At 41.2% G+C, this 9,336-nt stretch overlaps 1 protein-coding gene across 1 annotated transcript in view; it reads right to left on the reverse strand.

Annotated features, from left to right (window-relative positions):
* LOC103610925 (killer cell immunoglobulin-like receptor 2DS4) overlaps positions 1-6,884 on the reverse strand; it is an 18,677-nt gene extending 11,793 nt beyond the window's left edge. The window contains exons 1-2 of the mRNA XM_008594983.1: positions 6,878-6,884; positions 1,124-1,405 (exon numbers count right to left, since the gene is read on the reverse strand). Of these exons, the coding sequence (XP_008593205.1) occupies positions 1,124-1,405; positions 6,878-6,884 (289 nt within the window). The remainder of the gene's footprint in view (positions 1-1,123; positions 1,406-6,877) is intronic.
* Positions 6,885-9,336: the final 2,452 nt, after the last annotated feature.

A 9,336-nucleotide genomic window follows, 5' to 3' on the forward strand; every position in this document is an offset into this window, starting at 1 on the left:
TCTGCTTTCCTTTTCTCTGTTTCTCTGTCTCTAGAAGCACCAGACTCCATTCCCCCTGGGCTGGTCCTTGGCCGCTTGGCTGCTGTATCTGTTTCCCACAGATTTCTTTCCTGCTTTCTATGGTGGGGGTGGAGGAGGAACCACTACAGGCTGCAACTCCAGGCTCTCTTATCATCCAGCTCATGCTTTTACGGACAAAGTGGAATCCCTGGCAGGAGATAAGAATGAGTCAGTAAGGCAGGGAACACAGCACTTTTCCATGTCCACCCAATCTGTTCCTGGAGGGAGGGTTTCCTGCCATATCTGGGCCTTCTCCATGGTCCCAGCATCCAAGTCTGGCTCTAAGAGCATAGATTTCCCTCAGCCTGGTGATGGCATCAGCATTTAGCCATTAGTGTTCTCTGGGTTTCTTCATTTCCTCTTGTTTGGCTTCTTAATTTGTCCTTGACCAAAGTACCTTTATTGGTTTCCTGTTGCTGCTGTAACAAATTCCATGCAAACTTGGTGCTTAAAAAGAAAACAAGTTTTTTATCTTACAGTTCTGGAGGTCAGAAGACTGAAATACGTCTCACTGGTATAAATTAAGGTGTCTGTAGAGCTGCATTCCTTCTGGAAGCTCTAGGGGTGGGTCCATTTATTTTCCTTTTCCAGCCTCAACAGGCCACCTGCATTCCTTGGTACAGGGACCCTCCTCCATTTTCAAAGCCAGGAATGGCTGGTAGAGTCTCTCTCTTGCTGTATTACTACGACCCTCACTCTCCTGCTTCCTCTTTTCCCTTTCAAAGATCTTTGTGATTCCAGCAAGCCCATCTGGACAGTCAAGGTAGTTTTCTCATCTCAGGGTTAACTGATTAACAACCAGTCTCCATCTAAATCCTGCTTTCCCCTTTGCCACATGACCTCAACATTCATGGGCTCCAGTGATTAGAATGTGGACAACATTGGGGAACAATTATTCTCACTACTGTAGTACCCAATTCCCTACACTGACTCCTGTTTTATCTGAAACAATGGAGCAGTACCTACTGTTCTTATTGGACCCTGACTCATACTCCTGTCAGAAAACTCTGGAATTAGAAAGTTTGTGACAATGAATAGCCACTTTAGATATGAGCTCTCTTACCTGTGACCGTGATTACCAGGGGATCACTGGGTGCTAACAACGAATTAGGGTAGTGAGTATGAAGATAACATCTGTAGGTTCCCCCATGCGCTGGGGTCACTGGGTGTATGAGAAACGTTTTCCGGAATGTTTTGTCCTGGAGCCCAGGGATGTGACCCCCATCTTCTTTATACAGCCTAAATCTGAGAAACTGAAGACTAGAGTCACACTGAATAACCACACGGCTTCCTTGAGGAACCACAGAGCTTGGCCAGGCAGACAGGGAGGGCTTGGTGTGACCACCTGGAATAGAAGGAGGCACAGTCTTAGAGAGAAATATGTGAGCAGTCCCCTCCCTGTGCTTGGAGGCTTTTCCTCCTTTCAATGTTATTTTTTTTTTTTTTGACTGGTAAGGCGATCACAGCCCTCGGCACTGTGTGGTCTGCACCACACTCAGCCAGTGAGCGCACTGGCCATCCGTATATAAGGATCCGAACCCGAGGCCTTGGCACTACCATCGCTGCAATATCCTGAGTGAGCCATGTGGCCGGCCCCTCCTTTCAATGTTTTAAGGCACATTTCCATAATGAGGGTGCCCAGCACTACATGAAGGCACCTACCACCAAATAGACATGGAAGTTTTTCCTATGACAAATGTCAACTCAAAACTTTGAGCAAGTACTGAATAAGGGACTCTTACTAGATTTTGATGATGCAAAATTAATTACATAAAGCAATACAAAGTAGACACAGAATAGAGGGCAAGATGTATGTGCAGGAGAGTGATGTCACCAAGATGGCAAAATAGATGATCTTGGCATGGCTTTCCCTATCAATATGTCAGCTCACAACTATTAAAACACAAAAACTGTCATCTGCAAATACTAGAACTTGGGGCAAGAGGCAGTGAGACCTGCTGAGTCCATGAAGGCATGAAAAGCCTAGGCAAGCAGTAGGAGGGACCATCCCTATGAGTCCCAGCTCCAGTTATTCCCTGGGCAAGCATGGAACAGCACATGGAGCAGCTACCTGGAGACAGCAAAACCACCACAACACCCTTTGCATGAAGCATTTTAAAGTCTGCAATGGAGAAAGATGCTGTGACTGCTCGCAAAAACAAACAAACAAACAAACAAACAAAAAAACCATTTTAGAGTGCATTATCCCATTTGCCAGGTGAACAAAGATGCTTGCAAGCTTTCCTGACACACACATAAAAGAAAGGGGCTGCAGATGATGGAAGGAAGAATTCACCCAAAGGCCACTGAGTCTTTGCAAGAGACTCATGCAGGCCCTGTCCTACAGGAAACGTTTGCAGTGATGGATGGGGTGGGCTGATCCAGCAGGGGTGCACTGGGGAACAGCATAAGCAGCTGATCTGCCTTTCAGTCAGCAGGGTGCCACAGAGTCGAGACTGATCAGTGAGACAGAAGTGCAGGGGGCACAGTTTGCAGGAAAGGGTAAGTACTGGGCCAGAACATTCACATAGCTCAGTTGCATCTATAGGGACCCCACATGACCGAGAAGTGACTAAAATGCTGACAATTAAAATCCATCAGCACAATAAGTTTTCCCCCATCTGTGAAAGAACAGTAAGCCAACAATTTAGCTTGGTACAGCATCCAAGTTCTGGTCCCTGCAGAACATTTCCCCCAATCTCGGAATTAACCATAGTACAGTAGATTAATTCCAGAGCAGTGCTTCAGTGTTGTTGGTGGTTATTAATTTACCAGAGAATAAAACAAAACAAAACAAAACAAAATCAGAGGCCAACAGAGACAAATTTCAGATATTGAGTGGTAAAGATCTAATGGCACCAAAGGGCCCCTATAAAATGTGGAAGAGGTAGCTGTCTCCTCAGATGTACAGGCATCAACATAAAGACATAAAGGTCGAGAAAGGACAGAGAAATATGACACCACCAGAGGAAACCAACAAAGTGACAGCAAAGGACCCAGAAGAATAGCAGATTTATGAAATGTCTTACAGAGAATTCAGAATGATCCTCTGAAAGATGTTCAGGGAGTCACAAGAAAATACAGATGAAAAACTAAATTGTATTAGGATAACAATCTAGGAGCAGAACAAGAAACTTAGAAAAAGAAATTGAATGAATTAGAAAAAAGGAATTTTGGAAATAAAGAATACATTATTGTATTAGTCCATTTTTGTTGCTTATCACAAAGCACACTGAACTGGGTGATTTATAAAGAGAAACAAAATTTGTTGCTTACTGTTTCTGAGGCTGGGAACTCCAAACTCCATCAGGTGGTGGTAACAGTGACCCACGGGTCTCACATTGCAAGATGGTGGAAGCAGAGAGAGCAGGAATAGAGATAGACTCTCCTCTTCTTTTAAAGCCCTCAGAACCATGCCTTTGACCACCATTTTTAATCCATTCACTACTGCATGACCCTACAATCTGATTACCTCTTCAAGGCTCCACCTTTCAATGACCAAAATAGGATTTCCCACCATCTTAGTCACAGTGGGGGCTAAGGTTTTAACACATAAAACTTGGGGGACACAATTCCAACTTCAGGGAGTTTTGGGAAGATGTAATTTAATCCACTACATTCCACCCCTGGCTTCCCCAAATTCATGTCCTTTTCACATGCAAATGGATTCATTTTATCCCCAAAGTCTTAACTTGTTTCAACTCAAGAGACCAAAGTTCAAAGTCCCATCTGTGAAATCAATACAAATTATCTGCTTCCAATATACAATGGTGGGACAAACATAGGGTATATATTCCCATTCCAAAAGGGAGAAATATGCCAAAAGAAAGGTGTAACAGGTTCCAGACGAGTCCAAGACGCAGCAGGGCAAGCATTAAATCTTAAAGCTTGTGAATCAGGCCATGATTCCATGTTCAATGTCCTCTCCATGCTGATGTGGAGGTTGGGTACCCAAGTCCTTGGGCAACTCTGCTCTTATGTCTTTCCTGGTCTCAAGCCATGCTTCAGCTCTCACAGGCTGGCATTGCAAAGTGACAGCAATGGACCCAGAAGAATAGCAGATTTATGAAATGTCTGACAGAGAATTCAGAATAATCCTCTGAAAGATGTTCAAGGAGTCACAAGAAAATACAGATGAAAAATTAAATTGTATTAGGATAACAATCTAGGAGCAGAACAAGAAACTTAGAAAAAGAAATAGAATGAATTAAAAAAACAGAAAATTTGGAAATAAAGAATACATTATCTAATCCTGGCAGAAATCTCCAACAGCAGACTTGATCAAACAAAGAAAAGAATCAGTAAGCTCAAAGGCAGAATACATGAAATTATTCAATCAGAAGAGCAACAGGAAAAAAGAATAAGAAAAAATGAAACAGAATTGCAGCAAATATGGGACTTCCTCAAGCAAAATAACCTCCTCAAAATTGCTGTAGTAGAAGAAGATGAAAAAAGAGGAGACTTAGAATGCATATTTAAGGAAGTAATGGCCACAAATTTCCCATGTATGAAGAAAAATGACAGCATTCAGGTACAGAAAGCTCAGAAGTCACACATCAAATTCAGTACAAAGAACACCCCAAGTACATAATAATCAAATTATCAAAAACTAAAGGGAAAGGGGCCGGCCCGGTGGCGCACTGCTACAGTGCGCCGCTTGGGAAGCGCGGCAGCGCTCCCTTCGAGGGTTTGAATCCCACATACAGACTGGCCGCTCACTGGCTGAGCGGGGTGCGGGTGCGGCACCGAGGGTTGCGATCCCGTTGCCGGTCCCGGTCCGGTACGTGCGTGATGCTGAGGGTTGCGATCCGTTTCCGGTCACAAAAAAAGACAAAAAAAAAAAAAAAAAAAAAAAAGGAAAGGAAAAAAAAAAAAAAAAAAAAAAAAGGAATACCAAAAACAGGGAAAGAAAGAATACCGAAGACAGTAAGAGAAAAGGAACACATAACATTCAACGGAACCCCAATAACTCTCTCAACAAATTTCTTAGCAGAAACCCTATAGGCCAGGAGAGAGTGCCATGATATATTCAAAGAATTGAAGAAAAAAACTGTCAACCAAGAATTCTGTATCTAGCAAAGCTAACTTTCAGTAAAAAGGAGAAATAAGGTCTTTCCCAGATGAACAAAAGCTAAGAAAATTCATCAACACTACACCTGCCTTACAAGAAATGCTAAAGGGAGCACTTCAGGTTGAAAGAAGGTGATGCTCAAGTGTAACAAGAAATATTGGAAGGTAAAAAACTCACTGGTAATGTAAATACACAGACATTTGCAGAATACTCCAATGTTTTAAGGGCAGTGAATAAACCACTTATATCCTTACTATATGACTAAAGGGCAAATTCAACCAGATAAGAACAAAGTCAACAACATTAAAAGACATAACTCAAAACAACAAAATGTCAAGAAGTGTGTGTGTGTGTGTGCGTGTGCATGTGTGTGTGTGTGTGTGTGTGCGTGTGTGTGTGTGTGAATGATGTCAAAATGTAGAGTTGGGCTTGATATTTTCCATTTTCTTAGTGATCAAAGCAAAGTTATTAGTCTAAAATAACCTGTTATAACTATAACATTTTTTTTAAGTCTCATGGTAATTATAACACAAAAACCTATAATGGGGATAATAAAAATAAATAGTGAGAAATCAAAACATACCCCTAGAGAAAACCACTTAATCACAGAGAAAGACAGTAAGACCTGCAAAAAGGAAAAAAGCATCTATAAAACAGCCAGAAACAAAGTAAAAAGAAGGCAGTAACAAGAACTTACAATAATACAAAAACTTGTCAGTAATAACTCTAAATGTAAATGAATTAAATCCTCCAATTGAAAGACAAAGAGTGGCTGAATGGATTATAAAACAAGACCGAAAGTATGCTGCCTACAAGAAGCTCACTTCACCTATAAGGACATACATTGACCAAAAATGAAGAGATGGAAAAAGATATTTCATATAAGTGTAACTAAAAAAGAATGGGAGTAACTATATTTACATCAGATAGAAATAATAGACTTCACACCAAGGGAAGTAAAAAAAAAAAAAAGATACAGAAGTTTATCATATAGTGATAAAGGGACCAATTGAATAGGAGGATATAACAATTCTAAGTATATATTCATCCAGCTCCAGAGCACCCAGATATATAAAGCTCCTGCATCAAAGGACAGATCATCCAGACAGCAAAGTAACAAAGAAACATCAGAATTAAGTTCCACTCTAGACTAATTAGATTTTGTTGGGCGTCTCTGGCAGTTGCATGGGACCCCAACAGGTTTTTCCTTTCCCTAGAGTGTTGGGGCCAAAGGGATTGCCCTTTTCTCCCCTCCAGGACACGGGGCAAAAAGAGACTCCAAGAGATGGGTGAGCACGCCACTGCTCTCCCAGATAGGGAACAAACACACACGCACGAAACGGGGGTTCTCTCAGGCAGTTCCGTTTATTGTAACACAAAAGATCATATTTATATGCTTAGCAGGTAGGGATTTCCAAGCTTAGGCCAATCCTTGAAAATGTCAAATGTGCACGTGCCTTGCCTCTCTATGCTTAGCTCTCCCCCTTAACTTCCCTTGGGTGTCACCTTTTATTTGTTTAGGCCATCTGTTGTTTTTTCTTAGAAAATGGGCATGGTCCCATAGTTCCCCCTTTTTGTTTTAATAGAAGCCTTGTGTGGTTGTGTCTGTCTTAGGTTGCCCCCCCCCCCCATTAGGGGATCTTACCTGTCGTTGACTGTCCAACCAAGCTGAGGCTGAAAGAACCTTTACTGGTCTTGTGTGGTTGTGTCTGTCTTAGGTTGTCACCCCCCCATGGGGGATCCTACCCGTCATTGACTATCCAACCACGCTGAGGCCAAACAGGAGATTACACCTTGGTGTTAATTTTTTTGAAGGGCCAAATTGACCCAAGGGTCTTGGGGGTGTTGTTCATTAGCTACCTTATCCACCACCTGGGTGAGCATGGTGAGGGAACCTAGGTTGTGCCTTATAAGGGCCATTAGCCGACCCACATGCATGGAGGGCCTGTTAAGTGGAGAGCCAAGGGAAGTTCTAAACCAGCCTTCAAACCAGCTGGAATTGGCCTCTCTTTTCCTCCTACGTTTTTCTAATCCTTCTCTTAATTTATCCAAAGAATCTTTAACAACACCAGAACGGTCTGCGTAAAAACATCATTCTTCTTTGAGGGCTGCACATAACCCTCCTTGTTGCAGAAACAGCAAGTCCAAGCCCCTTCTGTTCATGTTTGGTTAGCTGGAGTGTGTGGAGAAGAGGGTGGACTTGCTTCACCAATCATGGAGAAGACCCCTAGCAGAAGATAAGCTTGCTTCATTGTGGACTTTCCTGGAAAACATAAGAAAGGTTTTCCTCAGGGTCATTATCACCTTGGGCAGTGGGTGAGAGCTTGAGATTTCTGGCTGGCACCCATATAGGGTTGGGCTCGTTAAAAGGAAAAATACATCTAAATCCTCTGCCCATAGTTAAGAATGGGTCGGGGCCTCTCCATTGTCCTGAAAGGGGATCTTTCCATTGCACCTGAATGGCAGGACATGGGGATTGGTTTGACCAGTGTTTTTGGAAAGCAGTTATTGGCTCATGTTTTGGAAAATTTAAAATATTTAAGGTAAATAATGCCATTTCTAACTGTTCGTGGGGGCTAATAATTCCCCCTTCTTGTTTTAAAAGTTGGTTCTTTAGATTCTGATGGTGACGTTCTATTATGGCTTGTCCCTGAGGATTGTAAGGGATGCCAGTGGAGTGGCATATGTTCCAAGTGGATAAAAAATCTTGGAAGGCATTGCTAACAAAGCAAGGGCCATTATCTGTTTTAAGTTGACTGGGGAGGCCGAGTGTGGCAAAACATTGTAGTAAATGATTTTGTGCATGTTTAGCCTTCTCCCCAGTGTGGGCTGTAGCCCAACAGGCATGAGAATAAGTGTCAATAGACATGAAAATATATTTTAATTTTCCAAATGCTGGAAAATTAGTGACATCAGTTTGCCATAAAACATTAGACTTGAGCCCCCTAGGGTTTAAACCAGGGGTTGTAAAGGTGCTACCTGTAAATACGGGATGCAAGATTTACAGGTATGAACAATTCTTTTTAACTGTGAAACTGGGATTTGTAGGAATTGGGCTTGAAGCTCTCTCCAGTTTACATGAGTTAAGGTATGAAAATCAGATACACACTGTGTGGTAACAAATTCATGGGGTCTGGAACTACTTTAAAGCCATCATAATTGCCAATAATTCTTTATATTGTGCAAGGTTGAAAACTCTTTTTTGGTGGGGGGTTATGTTGAAATATTTGAGGCTGATAAATTATAATTGTAGTTCCTGCTTTACCCCCATCTGTGAATATATTATATCCATCGGTTAAAGGATGGTTGGAAAACAAATGTGGTGCCACCCAATTTAACTGGTTGAATGATGATATCCACTTGTGAGCTCCATAATGGCAGTCTATAAGGCACAAAAACCCTTCTAATGCCAGTGCCAGTTGACCATAGTTTCTGTTAAGCCATGTAAAGTCAGACAGTCGGAGACGCCCAATAAGATCTTACAAAGACTTGTACAACATTTCATCCAACAACTGCAGAATACACATTTTTCTTAGTAGTATATGAAACATTCTCTAGAATAGACCATATGTTAGGTCACAAACCAAGTCTCAACAAATTTAAAAAGTGAAATTATATCAACTATTTTGCTAGTCCACAATAAAATAAAAGTAGAAACCATGAACCAAAGGGACACAGCAACTGTACAAATACATGGAAATTAAATAACACGCTCCTAAACAATGAATGGGTCACATATTAGGTCACAAACCAAGTCTCAAAAAATTCAAAAAAATTGGAATTATCCCACGTATTTTCTCAGACCACAATGGATTAAAACTAGAAATCAATAACAAACGAAACTCTGGAAACTATACAAACACATGGAAATTAAACAGCATTCTACTTAATGACATATGGATCCAAGAAGAAATCAAGTAGGAAATCAAAAAATTTATTAAAACTAATGAAAATAATGATACATCATACCAAAACCTGTTGGATACTGCAAAAGCAGTTTTAAGGTGGAAATTTATTGCATTAAATGCTCACCTCAGAAGAATGGAAAGATGGCAAGTGAACAACCTAATACTCCACCTTAAAGAACTAGAAAAACAAGAACAATCCAAACCTAAAGTTAGCAGACAGAGAGAAATCATTGAGATCAGAGCAGAACTTAATGAAATTGAAACCCAAAAAACAATACAAAAGATCAATGAATCAAA

The sequence above is a fragment of the Galeopterus variegatus genome, unplaced genomic scaffold, assembly GCF_000696425.1.
Source record: "Galeopterus variegatus unplaced genomic scaffold, G_variegatus-3.0.2 Scaffold12059, whole genome shotgun sequence".
NCBI classification, from domain to species: domain Eukaryota; kingdom Metazoa; phylum Chordata; class Mammalia; order Dermoptera; family Cynocephalidae; genus Galeopterus; species Galeopterus variegatus.